This window comes from Rosa rugosa, chromosome 1 (genome assembly GCF_958449725.1).
Source record: "Rosa rugosa chromosome 1, drRosRugo1.1, whole genome shotgun sequence".
NCBI classification, from domain to species: domain Eukaryota; kingdom Viridiplantae; phylum Streptophyta; class Magnoliopsida; order Rosales; family Rosaceae; genus Rosa; species Rosa rugosa.
The window spans coordinates 61958442-61985270 of NC_084820.1; the positions used below are offsets into that span (position 1 = coordinate 61958442).

The window sequence follows — 26829 nt, forward strand, 5'->3', positions numbered from 1 at the left end:
CTTTTGAAGGAGTTTGTTATATTTTTCTTCTCTGTCGACCAAGTTCTGTGAAAAAGACCCGTCTTTTGGGTTTGGAGAGTTTGACGGATGGCATAGGAATTGTGGAAGAAGAAGAAGAATGGGCAAAACCCAAGCACTTGGTATGCGTCCCAGTTATCACGACCCATTAAACTAGTCCTACTTATACAACTTGCACCATAAACAAAAGCCATTTAATGGGCACAATTGGCTTTAGGTGGAGGAGCGTCCCCCATAATATTAACATCAAATTCAAGCTTTTGGGTCTGGAGTCTGGATCATTTCTCCAATTCTCCCTCCCATGAATTGATGGATGATGATGTGGGCCTGGCGAAATTGGTGACGACGTGGTGGGTAATAATAATATTATTGAGGGGCAATAATGTCATTAGTGGGCAATAAAACGATTATTGGAAGATAATAATAAGATTATTGGGCGGCAGAAAAAGATTATTGGGGGGCAATAAAATGTTTATTGGGGCAATAGTAAAATTATTTATTTGGATAAACCTACTAAAACTTTCAAAATTATAAACATCTTCATTTTTCATTAATTATTGATCCCTAATAAACTTGTTATTGTGGGGCAATAATATGATTACTGGGCATTATTAGGGGGCAATAAAATCATATTCGGTAGTCGAATTCGGGATTCCGGTCACGGGTCGCCGGAGTCCGGCAAGGTCTACGATGACTTGTCTCTCTAAGTGACAAAGAAGGAGAGGGCAAAATTGTCCCAAAAATAAATAAAAATGAATAAAAAAATAATTAATTGGGTATTGGGGAAATGATCTCTTAGAGTGTTTGGGTAAGTGGGCAATTTTTATCCTAAAATTGTGTAAATGGTCATTATCCCAAAAATTAATAGATATGTGCCAGAATCTAAAAAAAATAGTACTGATCAAGTGCGAAAATATAAAAGCATCAGCTAGCTAGCCCCATTGGCTCGGTCAGTGTCCAACTATGACCACATTATTATTTATGTTCTCATCATCTAATTCATCGGCAGGCCCATCCGGCTTCTCGTCGACTTCTGGATCGACACTGACTTCAGTTCTTCCCCACACCGCAAGCTTCTTCACAATCTTTCGGCTGCCCTTGCCGGCCTTCGCCCAGAAGCAGGTTGGATCATTCATGCCACCTCTTGTACCACGTCCACAGGGCCCAAGGTCTGTCCATCCCTCTACTTCTTCAACCCAAACGGCACACAGAATAATGACGACGGCCATGCCTACCCAGAAACCAGTAGCAGTACTCCTCCTGATCATTGTCATTGCTTTGCTGCGGTAAAATGTAAATGGTCTGCATTTAACTTTCTGGAATTTATAAGAACATTTAAGTTACATTTCCAAATATAGGCATGCTTGCCCAACACTTAATTAGGCCTAGGGCTAGGGATGCTTTGCTTTTATTGGCATGCTCAAAATTAGACAACTTGCATACCTATATGCCCTCACATTTTATATGAGAGAAGGTTTTTAGCTAGAGGTACTCACTGCACATGTTTTAGTAATTCTATTCAAGAGTCAAATATTGGGAGGGAGAAACTTAAATAAGGTGAATAACCAGAAGCCCAATAAGATGAGAGTCGAACAATTTGAAAAGAGATTGAGGCCCCAAGCGAACAACAGATTGTGGCGTAGATTTATAGAAACCTGATTTAACTTCATACTATCATTTCTTTTTGCTTTGACATATAGACTTACAGTGAAAATAAAAATTAATATTATTGAAAAAAAAAATGATATTTTACACTCTTAAATTTACAATTCACTAGGGGTGGGTTCGGTACGGTACCGGACCTTGAAGCCCAATACCACATACCATACCAAACTAAGTTGGTACACAAAATAGCCTACCATTACCGGCCACAGAAGTCGGTATACCAACTTCTCGGTATACCGAGATCTCGGTTGGTTGGGCCTCGTACCGAGTTTAAGATTGGGCCAGATTTCAGCTAAGGCCCAACTAAAATTTTAAAAGCCCAAACCTGTCAGCAAATGAAAAACTGCAATCCTCACATCAATTTAAAGGCCCAACCTGGAAATGAACAACCTTGAAATGAAAAATAAGCTAAAAACTGTCATACATCAACTTCACTACTTGAGTTCATCACTTCAGTTCATCCCCTTCATCACTCCATAGTTCATACAAATTTTAAGTCAATAATTTATAGTTCATAGTTCACACTTCACACAAATGAATCAAAATATCAAATGATACAATAACTAAGTGCAATAGTTGAAAACAAAGTGTTCAAGGACTCAAAGTTCATCTCATCATCACTTCATATTTGCTTGCTGCCTTGCTGAGTTGTTGTGCTCCCTCAAATTCAGTTTCTGCAAATTCACACTTCATACTTTGTTTTCATGAGAGAAGATGCATAGAATCAAAGAAGAGCAAGACTCCAGTTGTGAAGAAAAACAATGAACTAAATAATTTGTCATTTGAGTGTGTAGTAATTACACATATTAGATAAAATGGACACATTTTTTATTGATAAGAAATAGAATTTATCAAGACAAAGAAAGGATGTAGAGATTTGAGAAAAGGAACAAAAGAGAATGTACAGAGCAGTATCCAAGGAAAGACAAAGCAAGCAACAACAAACAACGATAACACCAGCCAACTCCATCAAACAACATAAATAGCAACAAGTTCAAAACATATAATGATATTCCTTGTAAATTGATCTAATTATGTTTTTCATTAGTTTTAAGCCAAACAGAAGAAAAGAAATGGAGTCTGCACCTACCAGATTCAAACTTTGCAGTCTGCACCTACCAGATTCAAACTTTGCCTTCTTCTCCCTCAAAGATCAAACTTAGTCCTTGATCCTCCTGTTCCTCCAAGCACAAAAGGAAAACCATGAAAACCCAGAATAAATTGGTAAATCTCAACAATCCAAAGCTTCTAATCACACCTCAACTAAACAATCCAAAGCTTCTAAGCACAAAAATTGAAAACAATCGAAGGTCGTACTCACCAACAGCAATGGTTCGAAAGATTCGATTGATCTTCAAAGAGATTGAGACTTTGAGAGACTCAGAGCCTCAGAGCCTTGCTCGGGTTCGAGAGAGAGAGAGAGAGAGAGAGAGAGACTGAGGGAGTGACTGAGTGACCGAGAGAGGGACTGAGGGATTTGGGTTTGGAAACTTTTAATCTAACGATTGTGAATTAAAACTGAAGAAAATCAACGGCTATGATTGATAATATAATAAATATTTAAAAAATAAAAATAAATATTATATTAAATACTTGGTACGGTATGGTATACCGTATTTCTGTAAGAATCAATACCAGTACCGTACCAGTTACGAGATCTCTGTTCGGTTATACCGTACCACAACTTCGGTTACCGAAGTTGTCGGTTATCGAAAATCTTGGTTCGAGACGGACTCGATTGGCTGGTTTGGCTCGGGAGAATTTGCCAGCCCTACAATTCATACTCATTATTTTATTTTTTAGAATAAAATTCAACTGGTGCTAGGGTGATTGAAATAATCTACCTAGTTTTAATTAGGGGCAACTGGGGCCAAGGTGGTTCCACGGTTCCGGCATATCTCTTATATTTAGAATATATCATGTAAAGTGAGAATTAGTAAGTGCTATATTTGGTTGTTGAAGTAAATATATATTTATATATATAGGGCTCTTCCACTAAGGGATTTTTTTTTCCCCGGTCATTTTAAGAGATCTTTTGTGAGACCCACTTTTTGATCACATTTCTATATTTCGACCGTTCAATTCTTAGAACTCCATGAATAGATCATTCATGCAAATTTTCAGACAAATTGATGACCGTTAAGGTATCAAATTAAATTAAATCAATAGACGAACTAAATCTGTCCAATCAGAACCATTTATATTTATAATTGTAAATCATAGTTGTGAATGCCTTTACGATTATCAATTTGGCTAAAAATTTTCATAAGTGCTCTACTGATATAGACCTAATAGTTGAACGGTCAAGAAGCTGATATATGATGAAAAAGTTAGTCTAATCTTGTGTCTAGCTACGCCATTCCTTGGAACTGGAATTGTCATGGAGCAAAACCCTGAAAACTTAGAAACACCTAAAGAAGCCTTCAAGCATAAGTATAGCTTTCAGCCATTTTCCAAACCCTCATTCAAACCAATTTCTCACCCAAATCCAAAAATCCTCCAATTCTCTCACTGCAATGTTTTTCTAGCTCCCACACCATGCTTCATGCAGTCAAGTCTTATTTGTTTTTCGGGTCTGGATCAAGGGACATATTTTTGTACACAAATTTTGACACACCTTGTGAGCCATTAGATTTTAAAATGTTCAATGGTCTGGATTCGTTGCTTGAATGATGTCAACACAACACCAAGTGATGTGGATAATGACGTGGCATTATATATTTCTAATCTAAAATTATAATTGGATTACACTTTTCTTTATTAAATAAAAAATCAAAATCAAAATTTGGAGAATACATGACATACACCGATCAAAAGAAAAAAAGAAGAACAAGAACAGCAGAAGAACAAACGGCAAAAGAAAGAGAAAAAAAGAAAACGGAAGAGTGAAGAAGAAACGTCAAAAGCTAAAAAGAAGATCATCTTCACCAACTCCAGGCTTTCATCTATATCCTCCCAACTATTTAGCTGGTTGGAATTAAACAATACTTACAACAAGAATACAGGTACATACTTATCTGGTTTTGTTTGTCGATATGTGTATTAAGGTATTCAAGTTTTTAGGGTTTAAGCATAGAATTGGTTGTGAAGTTTATGGTGTTCAATAAACTTGTTTTGACAAGGAAACTTGCGTCTTAGATGACCTAGAAACAAAATAAATTGAATTACCATGGGAAACACGTATGATTGCCTTGTTCATATATCGATATGATTTGAATTTGATTGTATGATTGCCTAGTTTTGGTCAGTTGGCGTTGGTCTCTTAAGAGTTATATATAATTTAGGTAGCTTTATGATTTGAATGCAGTTTTTTTAAGAATACAAAATTCAATGTCACAACATCTAAGCATTTGAAACAAAGAGTACAGAAGCTAGCCAAGAAACAAAAGTTCTTTCTCGTTTTATTTGACGTTAGAGCTGCAGGCTTCATATTCCCACTGAACTGAATAAGAATGCAGAAACGTAAAACATGTCGCATATATATCATTCTCATATGTGGTGGAACCAATACTACGAGTTATCTACTGTTTGTCGTCTTATACGTGATAGTTTCTAGCATAAGGTTAGTGAATTTCTGCTAGATTAAATTGTAGAGATCTCAGATCTCCGATGTCATAAGAGATATTTCTAATTGCTAGATTTAACTCCCTGAGATTCCTTTCAGATAGTCCACATATACCATCCATTGCTTAACTTATTGAACAATAATTCTATAGGAGTTCTCATTGCCTGACTTATAGTACACATCCCTCGCATAGATTTGAATGGTTTTTTTTTTTTGTACTTCCTTTTGTTTAACTAGTTAAGTGGACTCATTGCCCTCTGTCTTGTCTTTGCTTTGTTTGTTAATAAAAATTTGTTTCCATTAGATAATTTTATACTACAGATTTAGGGGAGAGAGTGCAAGTCTTATGGTCTAAGTTTTGTTTTGTTTCTAGGGTACGCCTTATTAGGTGAACTACAATTGTTTTTGCTTCAGTAGAGCAACTTGGTTAAAGCTTCTGATATCACCTATAAATGTGCTGTTATTGGATTTTTTGTTTTTAGTTTTTTTTTCATTTTTTTTTCTGTCAAAATCCTCATACATTTTAATTTATGTTTTTCAGTTAGCCATTACCTAATTTGTGCATAGTTTTTCTTTTAATGATTTTTTATGATCATGTAGTGTTATTAAAGTTGGCCTCGATGGACTTAACTTCCGAAGATGGCAATTTTGGATCCTCATTGAACCAAGTATCAAGAGATGAAGCATCTGGTCACCATTCTCCAGAGAAAGATGTTCAGAAATTTAAATCACCTTATGTGGGAATGCTTTTTGATACATTAGAAGAGGCAGGACAATATTATGAAGATTACGGTCGACAAGAAGGTTTTTGGACTCGTATTCGAAGTTCATCAAAGTCTAGATCGCAGTCAAATGAAGTGACCAGTAGATTATTTGTTTGTGCACATCAAGGTAAACATGTCATGCAAACTCAAAAAGAGGATGATCTGCAAGAGAAAGATGAGAGAGATGAGAAACATGAGGGAGAAACATGTGACCAACAGATTGGAAAAAAGAGGCATAGAAGTTGTTCAACAATTAAATGTGGGTGTGAGGCTAATATGCGAGTTCTTCATGACAAATGGACCAACAAATGGAAAGTTTCGGTTTTCAATGACATCCACAACCATAAAATAGTGACACCAGCTCGAAGAATGATGATGAAGTCGAATAGACATATGCCCAATGCAGCAAAAGATTTAACAGAAGCTTTTCATAAAGAGAACTTACAAATCAGTAAAGTTCCTTCAATGTTTGGTGGTGCTCACAATATTGGTTTCGACAATAGAGACTGCTATAATCATTTAAGGAACGTGAGGCACAAAGAGTTGGAATATGGAGATGCACAATCAGTCCTCAATTACTTTAGGAAAAAGCAAGTAGAGAATCCACAATTCTTTTATGTTATCCAGTGTGATGAACATGGTAGGGCTACTAATTTTTTTTGGGTGGATTCTAGATCAAGGACGGCTTATCAGTACTTTGGGGATGTAGTGACATTTGATACAACATATCGGACAAACAAGTATGACATGCCATTTGCCCCATTCACTGGAGTAAACCATCACTTCCAATCCATACAATTTGGATGTGCCCTTTTACAAGATGAGACAGAGGCGACATTTCTATGGTTATTTGAGACGTGGCTTGAAGCTATGGGAGGTCGACATCCGTTATGTGTTATCACTGACCAAGATTTGGCAATGAAAGGAGCAATTGCTAAGATTTTTCCCAATACTCGTCATCGCCTTTGCATTTGGCATATAAAGAAAAAGTTTGGTGAAAAGTTGTCACATGTATATTATAAAAAGTCCAACTTCAAGACTGGCATGAAAAAGTGTATATGGGCAACATACAGAATAGAGGAATTTGAAGAGCAATGGAAGAAGTTGATTGAGGAGCATGAATTAGAACAAAATGAATGGCTACAACAACTTTATGAAATTCGTGAATCTTGGATTCCTGTATATAATCGCAGCACATTTTTTGCCGGAATGAATACAACTGGGCGCATTGAAGGCGCTAATGCATTTTTTGATGACTTTGTTACATCAACGACCAATTTGAGAGAATTTGTTGTCAAGTATGAACAAGCCTTACAGAAGATTATTACAAGGGAAAGTAGCGAAGATTTTATATCAGAGCATAAATATCGTATTGTGAATGATGATGACTTTCTTTTGAAACATGCAGCACAGGTGTACACTAGAAATATATTTGAAAAATTCAAGAGTGAATGGTCTAGAGTCAAACGGCTCAGAGTTGAAGAAATGGGTTCTGACGATCAGTTTCATAGATACTCAGTGATGAAGAAAACTGACAACTCACAAGAGTTTTTTGTGGAGCTGAATTTACAAACACATGAAGGTAAATGTGAATGTCAAAATTTTGAATTTGTGGGAATAATTTGTCGGCATATTATGAAAGTATTTGTTCGTCAAGACATTGATACAATACCCTCCCACTTTATTCTTCCAAGGTGGAGACAAGGCGCAAATAAGTTTAGAGTTATGGATTCTGAAGCCTTGGTAAAGAATGAAGGTAAAGAACAATCAGAAGCATTGAGATTTAGTCATATGTGTCGGAGAGCTACTCAGCTAGCTTGTTATGCAGCACCTTCAGATGAGGCCTACAAAATGTTCATGGATGGTTTAGATGAACTGTCAAAAAAAATTTCAGAAGTTAATAAGGTATCAAAAGAAGATGTTGTGGAGTCTCAAGATAATGTTTTCCAAGATGAAGCAGATCAACATACGAGTAAGTCATCTGACACGTTGCTTTTGGATCCAGATATCTCAAAAACCAAGGGTCGAAAGAAGGATGAGCATAGTAGAAGAAAAACAAAAAGTTCTAAGAGGATAAAAGGTGGTATGGAGTTGGCTCAAAGCAAGCAGAGAAAGTGCACATTGTGCCAACAGCCAGGACATAATAAGCTTACTTGCACTTTAAATCCGGATGCAAAAAGAAAAACGATTGTTTCTACGAACCAAAGTAAGTTAACTTTTTTATTTATTTATTTGTCAGATCATATATTTCCACTTGATGTATAAATTAAAGTTTCTAATATTTTTATCTTGATTTGCACTTATAGGAAATGCGAATATGCAAGAGTCAGACAAAGTTTCGGATGAGGAAGATTCAGACAGTAACGAAGAAGAATGAATTCAACTTCATATCATGCTATTAATGTTCTTTTTTCTTAGTAACTATTGTTCTATATCTTTGTAATTTGTTTTATTTTTGATTTTAAAAGAGGATCAATTTACATTGAAACATGTTAGTTTTGTCGATTTTGTTATATCTGCTCTATCATCTTGACAGACAATCGTAGTCATTTATGAGCCATATTGCTTCATTATGTTATAAGCTTTCAAGGGTATACTATTTTCAGCATTGACCATTTATTCCTCAAATGCTGATTATTCGAGATAAAAAAGTCTGAATAGAGTGATTCCACCTAAAATGGAAAGTACACTCAAAGAGCTTTCCATCCATATAAAGTAGCCCACCCAGTTTCTACTGAATTGAAAATGGTAGCTTGTTAAATTTGCTAAACTGTTCTACAAACTGTTGCAGACCTGTAGTCACTCAAACTGCTATTTCTCCAAATTCAGAAGATTAAAAAGGGTGAAACCACATGGAACAGAAGCTAGTCACATTTCCCTTTCTTCCTGTAAAATTTCACACTCTAATTAAATATGAGTAGAAAATTATAGGCCTGCAAATTCACTGTTTTATTATGCAGATTCTCTGTAAGCTGATTCTGATATTGGTGTACTTGGTTTGCCATTGTGGAAGCTACAGGGGACAAAATTAAAAACTGTTTCTCAAGCATATGTGAGACATGTAGGTCTAAGTTCCTGGAAATTTTTAGCTCCATATTCCCACTGGTTTAGGAACTATAGCCTTCCAAATTCAATCTATAGTAATTTTTCTTGTTCTGACCCTTCCATCATTCCAACCAATATTCAAGAAGTTTTAGGATTCCAAATGCAAAACCCCTTTACAGGAAAACACTAGACATATAGAACTACAATCCTAAAAATTTTAAGACCTTATGATCGTGTGGAAATAAACTTCATTGCTATATACATAGACATTCCATGGGAGCAATGTATCCTAAACTATAGCCTTTGATCATGGTGTTCCAAATGAAAACACTTAGTTCAGGAATTCTATCAAACACCTGGCGTGCATACTTCATGACACCAAATTTATGCATACAACATTACACTATGATTCTATTGAGCATAGTTGGCTATGATGTGAAACTGTTTTAATGGTTTGGATCTGTGATTGCTTCGATTACTCCCTCGTCTTCTTCTTTCTGGCGTCCAACGTTTGTTCTTCTTTTTTTCTTTTGATCTGTGTATGTCATGTATTCTCCAAATTTTGATTTTGATTTTTTATTTAATAAAGAAAAGTGTAATCCAATTATAATTTTAGATTAGAAATATATAATGCCACGTCATTATCCACATCACTTGGTGTTGTGTTGACATCATTCAAGCAACGAATCCAGACCATTGAACATTTTAAAATCTAATGGCTCACAAGGTGTGTCAAAATTTGTGTACAAAAAGATGTCCCTTGATCCGGACCCTTGTTTTTCATATGATTTGAATCGCATACAAAGTCCTCCCATTAATCAAATCATTGGATTGATTTTGGCCTAATCATTGCTTAATTCTAAAAAGACCCTCACACGGATGTCGATGCTTTATTTGTTTCTTATTAATTAGTTCATCATTAATATGTATAGTTAACCAGAAATTGGAGTTGAAAATATTTGAAATTCGCTTTCCTACACGAAATCTATATTTATATGTTCATTTATCAAATGGCATGCCATGTATAGCCTTGCAATTCAGAAGCATTTTCCTACAGGGTTTTCTAATTAACCATGGGAATGACATATTACGTACGTACGTTCATCATAAAGTTGAAAACGAAGAACTTCCAATGAATGAACCAACTAGCTTGCTAGCGGAAAGAATTACAAATTACATCGATCATGATAATGATAATTAATCATCTAACGCATATTTGATAATCAACTAGCAAGCTAAACCCTAAAGTTATTGATGAACAATATTATTCGACGACTCTATATTGTGTCATCCCTTATTACTAGATGAACATTGTATGCAACTCACAGTATATACAATAATTGAAATATGCGCTAGTATCGATCAAATAATGTGATCTTATGAAGCAAGAGAGGTCTTGAGCCTTCTTAACATTGGCCTTGGCTGGCGCATCCGGTGCCTTGTCAATTTGCTTCTGGTTCGTGTGGTTCGACTTTATTTCTTCCAGCGGAAGACACTTCAAGCTTCTTCACAATCTTTCGGCCGCCCTTGCCGCCCTTCCCCCAGAAGCAGGTCGGATCATTCACGCCACCTTTTGTACTAAGTCCACATGGACTAAGGTCTGAATATCCCTCTACTTCTTTAACCCAAACGGCACACATAATCACGATAAAGGCCATGCACACCCAGAAACCAGCAGAAGTACTGCTCCTCCTGATCATTGCCATTGCTTAATTTGTTAGGGTCAGTTTTTTGGACAAATGCTAGGGTAAATTGTAAATGGTCTGTATGCCCGTTCAGCTTTCTGGAATTTATAAGAAGATGATCAATTTGCAAGTTCATTGTCCAGAAATAGGCATCCTTGTACAAAACTTAACTATGCCTAGGGATCGGTTAAAGATGGTTTGCTAATATTGGTATGCACAATATTAGATAACTTGCAGACCTCTGCAGCCTCACATATTTATATGAGAAGACGTACGATTCTAGCTAGAGGGTTTCGGGTTTCCCACTGCAAATGTTTTAGTAAAGCTAATTAAGAGTCATATATTTGGTTGATGAGCATGGGCAGTTGTAGCTACAATCATGGACAATTTCTCGTTTCCAAATACGAAAAGATTAAGAATTAGTTAGGATGATGACCAACCAGAAGCTCAAAGTTGAGAGTCAAACAAATTGTCATTGACAATATCCCTAACGTAAAAAAGGGATATCATTTCTCCCAATTGAGAGATTCTTACGTGGGGCAGACGTACCACATGTCAGATAGGGCTGACCAATCAGTGCATATGCAGTAGGGTATTTTGGATAGCCAACCGCCACGTGGTACGTTGATCTCATGTAAGAATTTATTCAATCTATATGTTAAAAAGAGGTCTAAATAAATGGACATATGTCTGTGTAATTGACACATTATTAATTATTATATGCTCGCATTAATTTAAATATATGTATGTTATTAAATCTGTCATTGTATGCGTAGTAGTGTCATTTGGTTGCTCCTACACTTTCGCCTTTGGGTGCTGTTGTGGTATGGACTTGTCTGCATCGCGTTTCCGGGTTACAACCTCTTTGATATCGATTTGCCCTTTTTGGGTAACAATTTTCTGCATGCTTAGCGCTGCATCCAGGAATTTCATCTCCTTTAATAGCTCCGTAGTCTATATACTTATTGCCATCTACTTCTTCAATCAGCAAAACTGATACAAACATAGTTAGGCACAAAACACTTATTGCCTTGAACACAACTGATGCCATGATTCACTATTTGTTTTAGTTATGGATGACATAATGTAAATGAGCTTTTTGTAATTTATAAGCACATCTTTGGTCTAAAAATAGACACAAATCGAAGACTTAGAAGTGCGAGTTATAATTTGTTATTGCCTATTGGCGTTGGTTGAAACCTCTTGCTACATATACCCTAAATATATCACTACATTTGGAATTGGTTGAAACCTCTTGCTATATACCCTAAATATATCACTACGTTTGGAACATTTTTGGTAGGCTAAGATAGAGTATTTGGCATGACGTCAACTATTCTAGATTCTGTTGTTACTCAAATCTAGGTAAAGGTGATCTAGGAACTTGAAAGGGTGATTAGTTTTTTGAGGGAAAATGAATGTATATTCTTGTGATCAAAAGATCATATGACCGTACAAGGTCAATCTAGGGGACCTGAAAATCACTCATTACATTTGTTACTCAACTGACTGCACAAATAGTCGAGCTACCATCCAAAAGGAAGATACAAAAAACTAAAATCCAAAAAGGAAATTGCACAAACTAAAATCCAAAAGGAAAATGCAAAGAAAACTAATAACTAAATTTATTCTAAATACAACCCCAACTCTCTGCATTTGCCTTAATTAACTTGGGGCCTAGAGAACATCTTGATGTACCCCTCCACCAGTCATTGCAGTGAACAACCTCAATTTAGGGTCATGTTGAGTTCACCCCACAACAAGCCTGCCAAGAGACCTGGCCCAACTCCAGCCCAAACCAGAGAGAGGAGGAAAAGTGGGCTTAAACGAAATAGCCCAGCCCAACACCCATTTCCATCACTCTATAACTCGGACCGGCGAGCACCGGAGCCCTAGTGAGCTCACCGGAGCCGCTGCTACCAGCTTACCACCAAGTTAGTCTGGTGGCCTCCCTGAGGCGGCCATATCCCTTCCACCAAACCTACTGGTGTGACTGAGAACCAGCGACCACAACCGGAGATGATCTGACCCGTCGCCTTGGAGGAAAAGCTTAAATAATCCAAGCACCTTTCACCACCACAGAGACGCCACCGCTGCGACAGCACTCATGCAATGGAGATCACGCTAACACGCCAATCCAATCCAAGAACCTAACGCCGACATAGAGCCCAAACCACCGTGCGTCAAAGCACCTCCGCCACCTCGAGGAGACACAGATCTGCCCTCCTACTTGGCTCGCCTGCAAAAACCGACGCTGGAGGGCCCTTGTAGTAGTTAGAGAACCCGTCGGGTCGCCGCCGCCTTGCTTCACGAAACCTAGGGTTTCGGTATGAGGCTCCGCGAAAAGTGGAGCTCTGTAATCTTTAATTTTTTTTGAAAGAGTGAGTAGTTCTTTAAGAATCATATAGTATGAATACACTGATTTAGGTCACATAGTGAATCTCACGCTTCAAGGAATAGAATTATGCTTTCAATATTGTGCATTAGAGAAACATTGTAACTTGCGTAATAAAAGGAATTTTTTCTTTTTTTATCAAAGCATAATATTATTATTGGGAGAACACTCCATAAACATATAACATATAAGATCTATGGGTGTATATGTAGTGATCTCATTAAACCTTTTTTAGGTAAACCATGTGGAAAAAACTCTGTAGAAGAAGAGTACCACACACTCTAAGATACAACAAATTAAATGAGAATCATACATAAGTAAATCCATAAGCCATGGAGGGCCTTCTTCCAAACAATGAAAACAATCCTTACCATTTAGGACCTGATTGAGCTAAATTATGTGCCACATTATTGCTTGCCCCATGTTGGAATAAAACTTTAATCCCTCCCACTACACAAACCAACGTTTTCACCTCCTCAAAAAAACCACCAACCAATTCCGAACATTCATTATTATCATTTATCAGATTAGATTAATTGCCTCCAACCAATCACTTTCAAATATTACGTACTGGCAGAATCTGTGCATCAATTGCAAACTTCAATCCTTCCTTCATTGCAATCAACTCCGTAACCAAAGGTAAGAAAAGGCCAAATGTTAATTTAGCACCAGCACCCATTAATTTTCCCAACTAATTATTACGTACCACAAAGCGGATACATACCCCTTCTATCCTCATTTTCTCTTACTCCCCCATCTACATTCAACTTCTAAAACCCCACTTCAGGTGGACTCCCCTGTGTCCTTTGATGCCTAGCTCTTGTCATGTTTGCCACCTTGAACTCCTGAGGCAATTCCAAACAACGCTCCAACAGTGAAACAGATTCGCCGACCTTTCTTTCCTGCAGCATATCATTCCTCACACCCTATAAATACCGACAAATATAGCTAAACCGCTCCAAATCATCCACTGGCAGCGTTTGCATTGCTTGAGAAAAAAGATCAGCGAAAGAAAACTAATGCAATCCTTGTAGATGATTCATGAAAGAAATAGACCATACTGCTTTACTGATTTAGTGTTTACATTCCCAGATTGCATGAACCAGAGATTCCATTTGTTTTCCACAGCGAAAACACATAGGAGATCGGGAAATTCTCCGCTGGTATAAGTTGAACGCACATGGAGTCACATCTTGAATACTGAATAGCACACCACAAGAAGTGTCAAATTTTATTTGGAACTTGGAGATGCCAAATTTGTTTCCAGATACCATCAGACAAAGTGAAACTTGCACTACTTGCCTCTCCCAACTCCAACTCATAAACTTGTATAGCTAAATAATAAGATGAACGCACTGAGTATCTACCATTTTTTTCAACGAACCAAACAAGTTTATCAACATACCTGGTACCACAAACCGGGACAGAGAGCATGCATGACATCTGCATCAATGGGTAAAAAATTTTGACGAACCTTTGCCACGTCCCAACTCCCCCGTATAAGTTAACAACTTACTTACAGTAGCATCATGAGGCAAACATTGTGAAATAAATAGTTTGAAATTCATTGGTCGAGGCACCCATCGATCAATATGAATATGGATCGAATTACCACCCGCAACTCCAGATTAACAATAACAATTCTCTTCCCCAAAGAATAGACTCCGCTACAAGAAATCTGTTAAAACAGTGCACATTGATAATCTAGTTATCTAGATTAATCTAGAACTTATACAAATCTAGCTAGATTAATCTAGAACTTATACAAATCTAGCTAGATTAATCTAGAACTTGTACAAATCTAGCTAGATTAATCTAGACTAATCATGTTATCTAGTAAGTTCTAGTGTAGTGTATAATTGTGTGGTTAACAATTAACCACATAAGCACCATGTAATTAAGAAAATCTGTATCTAGAAGTGTCAAGAGGAAGGTGAGGAAGGTCGGTGGAACAAGTCGGTGGACTTGTTCTATATATATGCATGAAGAGATGTTAATTAATGAATGAACCATCAATTAAAATGAACCATCAATTATCAAAAACTCCTCTGTTCTAATACGTACAAACAGAGGAGGTGTTTTTAACTACTCGACCATCTCCTCTAACTTCGTCTCCCAAACTCTTGCTCCCAAAACTAAAGTCTTAAACATATTGTCCTAGCTCACTACTACTAAAAGCTTCCTCACCAAATTCCAACAGTGGTATCAAAGCCACAAATTCTAACAAAATCTGTATGAAGGAAGTATCGCTTTAAGCATTCTGCTAACCAAAGAGTGATGATTTTCAAACAACTTCCATGCCTGTTTGCCAACCATTGCTTGATTGAATAAAACAAAGTCTTTAAATCCAAGTCCTCTAATTTTTTTATTATTATTATTTTTTATTTCAAAAACATTGACCTAATGCAAAGAAAATTTCCAGATTCGCACAAGATTGTACTTCAAAACATCACGTGTCAAAACACATTAATTAAACTAGAGCAGTACTTCTGCAGCAAATAAAAATATCTCAAAAATTTATAAGAGGACAGACTAAAGAGACATCCAATTAGTCCGGATGGTGAACAAAGCCAAGCAAATGTAGACCTAGTAACCCCCCTTAAGATCATTGACAACATCATAAGGAATGGGAGTAACAGTTTCCATAACTGCACCTTCAACCATGAAACCGGACTTGGGACCCTTTGGCTGTCTCTTAGTGCTGATGACCTCACCCTTAGCCTTGGCCTCTGCCTTCAGCTGATCGTTCTTCACCTTCCTCAAACGGAACTCTTCAGTGCACCTTGATGGCTGCACATGCTCCACAAGCACATGGATCCTCTTGGTGACGTTCCAGACGCGACCTGTGCGGCCGTGGTAGAACTTGTGGGGCATACCCTTGTGGATGGCGCCATTGACCTTGATGTCGACGAAATTGCCGATCCGGTAGGTCTTCAGATAAGTCGAGAGTGGGATGTAACCCTTCTTCCTGAAGGCCCTAGAGAACAAGTCTCTGGTTCGTGATCGGAGACCATGTCCAGCCGGCATTTTGAGCTGCTCTCTCTCTCACTCTAGGGTTTCTGAGTTTTCTGTGGAGCGGCTGGGAATATGAGAGTTCAAGTCCACCAATTGACTTTAGTGTGCATTAAAGGAAGTTAATTATGTGCTAGTTTCTAACAAGACCTCTTATATTATCATTCATGAAAGCTATCTAGCTCATTATAAGTTAGAAAATGAAGGACATCTAATTAAACATCACCAACATTAATAGAGGGAACAATGTTATGATTCTACCTATGTAGACATAGTATAAGGGAAAAAAAAAAAAACAAGGGGGTGTTTCCCCGTGCTATAATTTCTTCTTCTCTTGTCTGTCAAATAAACATATTCTGAACTATATTAATCACACGAAAGAAACATATTCTGAACTAGCCGCTCTCTGTTGAAAACCTTTCTATGACAAAATCTTTCAAATCATCCAAACTCAATAGCTAATGCCATTCCTGGTCTTGTGGCTGCTTGCTTCCTCTTGGCATACGCTGTCGACTTGACAGTAGGACCATCTCCGGCACTGTTTTGGTCACCGCCTGCATCGGTGAAGTGGATCGATGGATTTCGACCAAACCTGCCTTATGACCTCTGGCTTTGCGAACCGATGTACAAAGACGAGGATGGACGTGGTGGGGATATCTTGGGTGAGCCCGCCGGTGGTGAGCTTGATGATTTTGGTGACGATGGTCGTGCAAAGGTGGAGGAGACTATGACAGGCTTCTGGTCTCGTGCGGCTGGTGTCGGGACTGGAGCCTCACCCTTGGATTCTCATACTGGGCTGGGTGTCAGGGGGAGCAGCTCCGCTGCGTTAGCTCTTTCATCGGTGACGCTGGCTATGAACGATGGCATTAGGTTGTGGTTGAAAGACGAGGACGCTAGCTGGTGGTTGTGGTGGCCTTCGATCTTTGTATGCAAGCGGTGTCGTCAACTGGTCTGGCCCTCTAGGCGGAGGAGGCTGCTGCGGCAGCGGCGTTGCGCATGTTGGTGTTGTTGGTGAACGGGAGGAGGGTGGGGTGCCCTTAGCAATTACTACTTGGGCCATCTGGGCTTTGTTTTGGCCTCTGGGCTGGGCTTGGGTGGGTTGGACTTAGTGTTTTGGGTCATGGGCCTCTTTAGTTAGGGGAGTGAATGTCTCCTCTAACCCAAATTTTTCTTAATTTCATTTGGGTCGCAAAATCTAGTAGTTACCTTTATATAACTTGCTTTTAAGCTTCTAGGTTTTGTTAGAATAAAAGTGTGTAAATTTCCTTAAAAGGTAGGTGTACATGGGAGTGCGAGGTTCTGTTTTATTAGAATAGGTCTTTTGTATGTCTTAAAGGACATCTCTTTCTGTCGGCCCCTCAGGGGTGTGTCGTTTCTGGTATTGCTTGCTGAATTATAAAATTGGCTGACCTCATTCAATTCAAAAAAAAAAAAAAAACATTAATTCATTAATCGAAGAACAACAACAGTAGTAGCCCAAAAAGAAAGCCACAGATTAAAGACGAAAGGAAAAAGAAAAAACCAAACAAACTCAAACAACAAAAATCTAGCCAAGAAAACATAACCATCGTGACATCACCGCTGTGAACACCATTGCACCAGCAAAGTACAGCGAGACGACCAAATCCATGAAGCTTGGGAGACAACGACCACAATCTTATACAAAGGGCACCTAAAGAGCTTACTTCCAGAGTCCATACACATAGATGAGATTTGTCAAATATTGATTCGCAACCCCACCAGAGAACCACCATATAAACTAGAAAAACCAAAAGAAAAGGAAAACGATATGGATCAGAAATGGATCAAAAGACAACAACCAAATTAAAGGTTGAACAGCCCTTGTTGCACTGTGGGTACATGTCTTTGTGCACTAGCGGGTAGCCACTTAATATGAGCTCCACAGAGCGAAAAATGGTGGTAATGGCCGAAGACCATAGATGAAAGTAGTTGAAATCAACAATGCTCAAGGAAAGATTTAGATTTGGAATAGGGAGGCTATAGGAAGAAGTGCTTTGGATGATTGATGGTGATTCAGAAAAAATAAAGACCCAACAAGAAAAAAACCAAACGTGAGAGGCATGAAAGAAAGAGAGAGGTAAGGAGCCTCAGACCCTGGTCTGAAATCAAGCAGAACCCCCATGAAGGGTAGATGATCGTTGCGACTCTCTTCCAAAGAGAAAACCCAGAGCGAGGGGCTTGTAAAGTACGTGACATATATAAATTGCAGTTTTCTTTTTCAATATTTTTATAATATGCGTCTTATATAGGCATACTTTTTCAGTAAAATTCATCGAGAAAATAAGAAGTCTATACTAGGAACGAAGTTTTCGATCATCTGTTTTTTTTAGTCATATTCATGGCTAGCTAGGCAATGGAGTAATTATCGAATATGAGACCTAGTAGAGCTCTGCTAGGTTTGGGAGCGCGCCGGCATCTCTGCACCTTCCTCCATCCTCCATGAAGCACTGTCCCGCCGTCCTCATCGATGTCGGGTAAACCAAAGCCGGCTTCTGCCGTGTTTTCCTCTTCGTTTTCTTCCTCTACATCACTTGGGCTGAGCATCGATGGCTTTAGATCGCGGCTGGGATCGCGACTGGTGCCTTTTCCTTTGGCTTCTGATTCATCCATTGCTGCCGAGGGTACCTGGCTTGCGCGCTGCATCTTTGCTCCCTTTGATGGTGATGGTGTGAATGGCGCTAGCCTCTATTTGACATGGTTTGCTGGTTCGACCGTGGCTATGGTGTCTGCCGATGGACTAGTTGAATGTAAGGATGGCTTTCTGCCTTTTGTCTGGGGGCGGCGACGTCTCATGCGGTGGTGGTGTAGTGATAGCGCTGAGTGCCCGTTGGATATGGCAAGCGATGTAGGCGCTGGGTTCGGTTAATGATCCTGCTGCGTCCGATGGCGTTGGCTACGGTGGAGGCAGCATGATTTTCGCCTGCAGTCGGGAGGTAACCTTGGTGGAGGCTGCTAGCTAGGGTTTCTCCAATCGAGACTTTGGGCCTTTTATTTTTTATTTGGTCATTATTCCTCTTTTGTTTACGGGGAATATGATTATATTTTTCTTTTTTTTGAGAGAAAATATCACAAAGTAAGGAGCGTTGAGCCCTGATTATTTGTGGCGTTATTTTTATTCTTCGGGGCTCTACTTTTCTCTGTTTGGGATTAAAGGTGGGTGTACTAGGAGATTACTAGTTTGGTTTGCACTTTTAGTTAGATTGGCTTTGTAGTAGTTTTTATGGAACAGTTCTTTCTGTCGCCCCCATAGGAGGGGATCTTTTCTGTACTGCTTGCTGAGCTGCATAATTGATGACCTCTCCTACTAAAAAAAAAAAAAAAAAAGCAGCCTGTTCTTAAATGAAATGTTTAGAAAAATACATGTTTCTTCCGTCTTGTATATTGACGATCACGTACGCCTACACATTATCTTTATAATAAAGTACATGCTTTCTCCATTTGTCTTATCGTATATATGTAATTGATACATTATGATCATTTTATGCTCATATTAATTTAGATAGGTATGATCTTAAATCCGCCGTTGCGTGCATAATGGTGTCGTCTGGTTGCTCCTACACCTTCGCTTACGGGGATCTGCATCGCGTTATCCGGCTACAACCTCTTTGATATCGATTTGCAGCTCCTTCAATTACTTGGTATTCATTTGCCTTTCCTCGAGGAATTTTATTTTTTTTAATAGCCTCGTAGTTTACATACTTCTCACCATCCACTTCTTCAACCAGAATTGATACAAACATAATTAGGCACAAAACACTTATTGCCTTGAACACGACTGCCATGATTTACTATTTGTTTTAGTTATGGATGGAAAAATGTTAATTTTTTTTATTTAATTTATAAGCACATCTTTGGTCTAAAAATAGGCACAAATCGAAGATTTACAAGTGAGAGTTAGAATTTGTTATTGCCTATTGGCCTTGATTGAAACCTCTTGCTACCTATATCCTAAATATATCGCCACGGTTGAAACGTATTTGCTAGGTTAAGATATTGCCTATTGGTATGGCCTGAACTTCGCTAGGTTTTGTTGTTACGAAAAGTCTAATATTAGGCTAAGATGATCTAGAGACTTTGCCTATTGGCATGGCCTCACATTGCATATAAACATTGCTTTGGATGATCATATACTGAATCTCACGCTCGTCAAGGAATATACAGAAGTATGCTTTCAATTTTGTGGATTAGAGAAACATTGTAACTTAGTACTTACGTAATAAAAGGAAGTTAATTATGTGCTAGTTTCTAACAAAACCTCTTACATTATCATTCATGAAAGCTATCTAGTTCATTATAAGTTGAAAATGAAGGACATCTAACTAAACATCACCAACAATAGAGGGAACAACGTTTCATAATAACTAGACCCATCTAACTTTTTTTTTTAAATCTGTGACCCCTCTCATTCACATTTGATAACATAGCTAGAATCAATCAAACTAAAAATAAAATTGGGCAAATAAACAAAAGCAAATGCTAACAAAAAAACAAAAAAAATATGAAACAAACTAAATGCGATCGGAATATATATATAAAATTCAAGCACGCATCAGCTTAGCTAGCTAGCTCCGATTGTCTCAGTGTCCCAGTACGACCACATGATTTTCCTCATCAATTTGACCTGGTGCTTCATTTCTTTGCGTGAAAGTCACTGCAACCTTGTTCACAATCTTGTATGTGTCATCGACATCGTGGTCCGCAAATTCATCACTGGCATCTTCACGGCATTGGTCACCTTTGTTTGGCTCATTATGGTCACAGCCTTCGGTGTGAGCCTCGGTGACTTTGATACAGCACAGGCTGATGAAGAGAGTAACTAGGCAGAACAGAAGCACTCCTCTTGACACAGCCATTCTTAATGTGCAACAAGGAGGCTCGTCAAGCTTTTTTGAGCTGGAAGGTGTGTGTGTAAACTTTCGGATTCGGGGTGAGTATTTGATGAGTTTAAATTGATAGTGTAGAATGGGAGTGATGGAGTTTGGGATTTTAAAGAGTGATGTTTACTATAATAAGCTGTGATTTGCTTTGACGGCTTGAGAAGTTTGTTTTAGTTGAGCTAGTCTTGCGGCTTAGCCTGCATATGAAGGGGAAGACTGCCCTATATGTCAGCCTCGTGATGTGCATCATGGATTTGCAAAAAGCCGACATGTAATGCTTGCATGACTTGTCTCAGATTTGGTACCAAATTTAAGCAAAAAGTAGATACAGTCCATAAAATTCGGTTACTTAATGAGAAGAATCAGTACACAGATTGTCTAGCTAAGTTCTGTTTCATTGATTTGGTAGGTAGTTGTGTTCATACATATACTAAAAGAAAACCAAGAAGGCCAAAGCTAATCTTACAAAATGATGGTAGTCAGCTGTGTTCATACATATACATATATACATACAACTTTCATTTCTTATATGGTATTTTTGTTATATAAACAAATCAAATGCTAGTCCAGACTAATCAAATATCAAAATTTGTATTATTTGACCAAAATAAATAAATACATTGTATTACACTATGATTTGCCTTCTATTTCATTTTACAGTCAGATGGTCAACTTTAAATTTGCAATTGGATGCTGTATAACCAGGTTTAGTACATACCATGTCAACCCTGCACACCTAACAATGAAGGAAATGACCCAGGATATTTGCAAAGGAGAATTAGAGTGAAGACCCAACACCCAAGTTCACTGGCGATACATTTCAAAAACATGTTTTTACTCAAAAATGGCAATTCAATATGGCTTCAGATGGCACAGTATTGCGGATGCTGCTATCATACTTGGTGTGTAATGGGGAAACCTCCATCTTTGATGCGGCTCTTCCAAGTTATCTAAGTTTCCAGGTGAAGCACACAGAAGTCGGGTAACCTTTTCAGCAGCAACAATTTGTTTTTCTCGGAGGCCATCGTCATGTATCAATTTCCTGTGGTGGATCCTAAACTTGGTTCATATGTGTATTATGGAAAATAAGAACCTCTGAGATTATAGATTCCCAGTATTTCAATACAAACCTTAAACCAAAGAAAAGAGGTCATGCATATGTTCTGAATGAAATGTCAATAAAACTTACAATGTTAATGAGGCTAGCTTTGCTGGAGTGCATGCTTGAAACAGTGCTTCAGGTATGATAGCTGAATCCAACAAGATATTTGGGAGGGAGATGTAAGATATCTTGGCTTTATAGCGAATAATCCACTCAGTTAGGAAATGAGCTCGATAAGCAACTACACACGGTAGCCGTGCAAGCTGCAACTCCAAAGCAACTGTTCCAGAAGCACATAATGCAACACTACTTGCCTGCAAAAATTGCACCTCAAATCAATGGGTAAGAACAGATAATGTAGAATAGACATATTTAAACAAGATAGAGAAATTCAAACTACAGAGTCTAAAAACTTGGTTTCAGACAAGATCCATGCCTTGTTGGATGCTCATGTTAAGCATATAACTAGTTACCAAAAAGAAGTACTAACTTCACATTCGCCAATAGACTGGGAGAAGTAAGAGAATACACCCACCACCCAAACACAGATAGATACGAGCATATCTAAATTTCTAATGATCAATATATGTAAAGTTATAAACCCCTCACCACTTTATCCAACACATAAGCTGATTGCTATAAAGGATAGTACCAGATTACCAGTATAGATGATCAATAATTTCTAATTTAAATCCCTTAATAATAAATTATTTATTTGGTGCAGCAAACATTGCTGCCTACTTGATTACTTATACAGTTATACACTCTAAACATCAAACAAATTTTCTTATAAGGACCATCCTTCCATATGTTTTGGCTAAAGCCAAGATTAGACCTATTAAATTACACCAAAATGTGACAGGAAAGGCTATTCTTTGATTTGCATCCACTGAAACCAACAGGTCAAACTTTTAATGCATATCGTAACAAATGAGTATTATATCATCCACAGGATTTGTTTTTCCTTACGCTGAATGCATCATATTTCTGGTGCAGAGATCCTCCTGGAATCAATATAGCAGGCACAGGCCACTTGTTGGTAAATCTAGTGACATAGTCCTTCACATGCTGATTAGTAGCAACATGGATCACTGGTACCAACTCAGGAAAGGAGACTTTTAATAGTTCGATGGTATTTGCAAAGAGAGAAAGCATTCTGGTGACCTCCTGTAATCTGCTTCCAGGAAGCAAGGAAATGATTGGGGCTCCTTTGCAAAATAAAATTCACAAATATTAGGGTTTTAATATTGACAGAGAAATACAGCCCCCTCCCACACACACTGTATACAAGTGTGTGTAAATAGAGTCAATCTTCCTTTTTTTTTTTTTTTTTGAAAAACTTGAATTCTTGATACTATATTCCTGAAAAATGATATGGAACTTCTCATTCCACACTTATAATTAAAAAAAAAAAAAAAACTATCAACAGATGTCAACCTTGAAGGCCCCTGGGCATGTCCTCAAGTGATAAAGGAGAAGGAGGCGTTGGGGTTGTTCTTATGTTCAAGTTTGCCAATAATGTAAGAGGATAGATGAAGAATAAAAGAAGGAAAAACAATTCAACAGTGACAGTGTACATTCAAGAAGATTTCCAAGGGTGCATTGTGCATATTCAACTACTCTCAGGTATCACATACAATATTAAAACTTTATAAAATTAACTTCATTAAATCTTACCTGCAGGTATTGCATGATTTCTTCTGAAATTTTCTGAGTTTCCTTCTATTTTCCATTCATGTGGTAAAGTATCCTTGCCGACACAATATCATGTATTAGTACTAATCTACAAATGAAGTTAACTTGAACAGCATTTGTAGTTGTATACTAATTGTTTATGTTTTCCTCTCAGCCTTTTGCAATGAGAAGATCGAAAAAGGGATCTGCTACATCCAGTATGAAATACAACTATTCAGTACATTTATCATAAGAAGAAAGAAGACAAAGGCATACCAAATTCAACTCCCACACATCCTCTAGAATAGGGTGGCCCACAAAGGTTGCAACCAATCCATTTGATCTGCAAACTTCTTCTTCATTTGGAAGTATACACAGAATATGATCCACAAATCCAGCTAAGCCTCTGAGTCTTGCTTCACCCCCTTTCCAAGCCCAGAATGATGGTGCTACATAATGGAAGTGTACTGGAATCTCGAAGCTTTTTTGATTGTATCTAGCTGCAAAAAGCATGTTCCCACTTTCCAAACCATGCATATCACTAAAGGATGACTAGAACTCCAAGAAGGTGGTTTATATTACCCCGTAACTGCTTTAGAAGACGGAAAGAGAATCCCTTGGAATCCACTGTTACAACAACATGAGGTTGAAACAGAAGAGCAGCTTCTAATGTCTCCTGCAACTTCAGCTGACAAAGATGTTCCAGAATTAAAACCTTGGCCAAGTAAGATGCCAGGATGCACCCATCCTTGTAACAATAGATTCTATGAAAAATAAAAAGATTAAAAGACGCAAATTATAATACACTCGGATAATATCTATATCATACTCACTCTGAGTTTATTTAGATGAGGCAATAACTCCAACAATCCCATCACTGCAATATCCTCCATAGGAAATACAGATTTTAATCCTTGATTGGACATCATAGTCCTGAACAATATGGAGAGGGTGAGACAAAAAAATACCTCCAATATAGTCAGAGAGGTGGAACAACAAAATTTAGGAAAAACCACAGTTTTTACCAAAGTGCACAAGTATCATCTCTATGAAGATTTCTTGAATTAAGAAAAGAAACTGACACAGTTAATTAAACACAAAGCCAATCTTCAACCAACTAAATTGAAGAAGCTACTAAAATAACCACATAAAAAGGATCTCCAAAGAGCATCACTTTTAACTTTTGATAAGACTGCAGGGAAAGTGAAAGCTTACCCTCCAACACCAGAAAAGCGGACTGGAACAGGAGAGAGCTTCTTTAGAGAGGCCATCAGACGAGAGCCAATGGTGTCACCAGAAACCTCTCCAGAAACTATGAAGACCCTCAGCTCCCCATCTCTAGCAGCCATGTCTAATACACGTCTGCTTGAGGCTGATGTGTATCTTCTCATCAACCTTGAGCATCCAACAATATTCCCACCATCCACATTCCATATTTTTCTGAACCACATTCCGAATATCTAAGCATCCTGGTTCATGGCCACAAGAAAAGAAGTTCGTTAACAACAGTCTTATGAGCCCACAAACGCAAAGTTACTCGAATCATAACTATCCAACTTAAATATAGTTTCTTTATCTTTCTCTTATCAAATTCATGTCCTTGATGTAAATAATCTTCAACTTCAATCATTCGATACCGATATCGGGTCAAATGAAATGCAGTGAAAGCACTACACTAACAATCCCAATCCTAACCGTTTTCCACAAGCAACTTTTCAGAGTGCAAATTACCGAACTTGGTAAAGCAGAATCAGAAAACTAAGTACAAAATGAATGTAACTGAGCTTATGGGTGTGGAAATTAAAAGTTCAGTATATGCACGAGGCATTCAGCTTCTATAAGAACTTATTTAGACGGAAGTATAATCATTAGAACCCAACAAAGAGACATGCTTTTCATCAAGCAGTAAGATTTACATATCGAATCTAACACCCAACGCCCAAAAGCAAAATGACCCGGTAAAATTGTTCGTCATGTAAGCTGAGATTTCTTAGATTAAAAGGCAGACAAGGAATGGGCAAAATTACAGAGGAGACACTTACAGTTGAGTAGGGGAGGGACTGGAAGAAGGAGAGCAGAAGGTCTCGCCAGCCTGCTTAAATCGTTATATTTTCTGGGCTTAGCACACACATTGGGCCAATTTGATTAAAAAAAAAGCGGCCCAATATTCAATATTCAGAATTTTAACTCATCGGAACACTTCTAATATTCAATATTCAGAATTTTAACTCATCGGAACACTTCTACGATCAATATATCAAATCTACAAGTCGATCGGACGGCTTGATCCTCACATAAAGAAGAGAGAGAGAGAGAGAACTGGGTTTTCGGTGACGGAAAAGAACCGTGGAGGCTACTGTTCAGCCTGTGGTTGGGTTTTTTGTGGTTGTCGAAAGACGAAAACAGTCAAAATGGGTTTTTAGGAAAGGGTTTGAGTTAACAGATTCCAGCGGGTTTAACACGCAAAGCCCGTTAATTTGCGGGTTTTTTGCGTGCGGGCTTTTTTTAGCACGGTTTAATAAACGGGCGGGTTCGTGCGGGCTTTTAGCTTGCGGATACCGTGCGGGTTTGCGGGTTACGGGTTTAAATGCCAGGCCTATGCGTATCTGTTCTTTTTCCAAAGGCTTTATAGCCAATGTGATAGAAAGATACATTGGGTTTCATGGGAGAAGATGTGTCGTCCAAAGATGGAGGGATGGAGGTTGATACAACAGTTGGACTCTTTAATTGCACGTGTGTTAAAGGCCAAGTACTTTCCTACCTCGGTTTCCTTCAAGTCTTTCTCTCCTATGATGGAGGATACAGAGGACAGGTTGTTGCTGATGCTATAACAGAAAAGCTAATTTGTGAGGAAAAAAATTTGTCATTGAAAATCGAAATTTCCTCGCTATAATGTTTTCGCGAAGAAAACATTTTGGTCGTCAATTCCTCGCAGTAGGATTGTTTCCCAATGAAAATATTTTTTTTTCTCACCGTTATTCTTTAGCTACAACTTTTTTCCTAGCA

At 38.1% G+C, this 26829-nt stretch overlaps 3 protein-coding genes and 1 long non-coding RNA gene across 5 annotated transcripts; 1 reads left to right on the top strand and 3 right to left on the bottom strand.

The window, feature by feature from the left end:
- The first annotated feature begins 5868 nt into the window (after positions 1–5868).
- Positions 5869–8389, top strand: LOC133732340 (protein FAR1-RELATED SEQUENCE 5-like). Its single transcript, XM_062159872.1, has 2 exons — positions 5869–8218; positions 8319–8389. The coding sequence occupies exons 1-2, from the start codon at positions 5869–5871 to the stop codon at positions 8387–8389; spliced, it is 2421 nt and encodes an 806-aa protein (XP_062015856.1).
- A 5035-nt stretch (positions 8390–13424) lies between these two features.
- On the bottom strand, positions 13425–14916 carry LOC133743942 (uncharacterized). Its single transcript, XR_009863311.1, has 2 exons — positions 14543–14916; positions 13425–14471 (listed from the first exon to the last, which is right to left on the bottom strand). It is a non-coding gene; the product is annotated as an uncharacterized LOC133743942 (long non-coding RNA).
- A 592-nt stretch (positions 14917–15508) lies between these two features.
- Positions 15509–16502, bottom strand: LOC133743949 (large ribosomal subunit protein eL21z/eL21y-like). The gene has a single exon (XM_062172038.1). It carries the CDS (start codon positions 16162–16164, stop codon positions 15724–15726), a length of 441 nt encoding a protein of 146 aa, XP_062028022.1. The 5' UTR covers positions 16165–16502; the 3' UTR covers positions 15509–15723.
- A 5111-nt stretch (positions 16503–21613) lies between these two features.
- Positions 21614–25936, bottom strand: LOC133743960 (probable lipid-A-disaccharide synthase, mitochondrial). 2 transcript variants are annotated; one of them, XM_062172050.1, is made up of 9 exons: positions 25866–25936; positions 25039–25292; positions 24657–24756; positions 24406–24511; positions 24100–24323; positions 23827–23899; positions 23119–23357; positions 22237–22463; positions 21614–22101 (listed from the first exon to the last, which is right to left on the bottom strand). In XM_062172050.1, the coding sequence occupies exons 2-9, from the start codon at positions 25272–25274 to the stop codon at positions 21900–21902; spliced, it is 1407 nt and encodes a 468-aa protein (XP_062028034.1). In that variant the 5' UTR covers positions 25275–25292; positions 25866–25936; the 3' UTR covers positions 21614–21899. The 2 variants fall into 2 exon arrangements, with proteins under 2 accessions (XP_062028034.1, XP_062028041.1); XM_062172057.1 differs by having other exon boundaries at positions 21620–22089.
- Between the last annotated feature and the right edge of the window lie 893 nt (positions 25937–26829).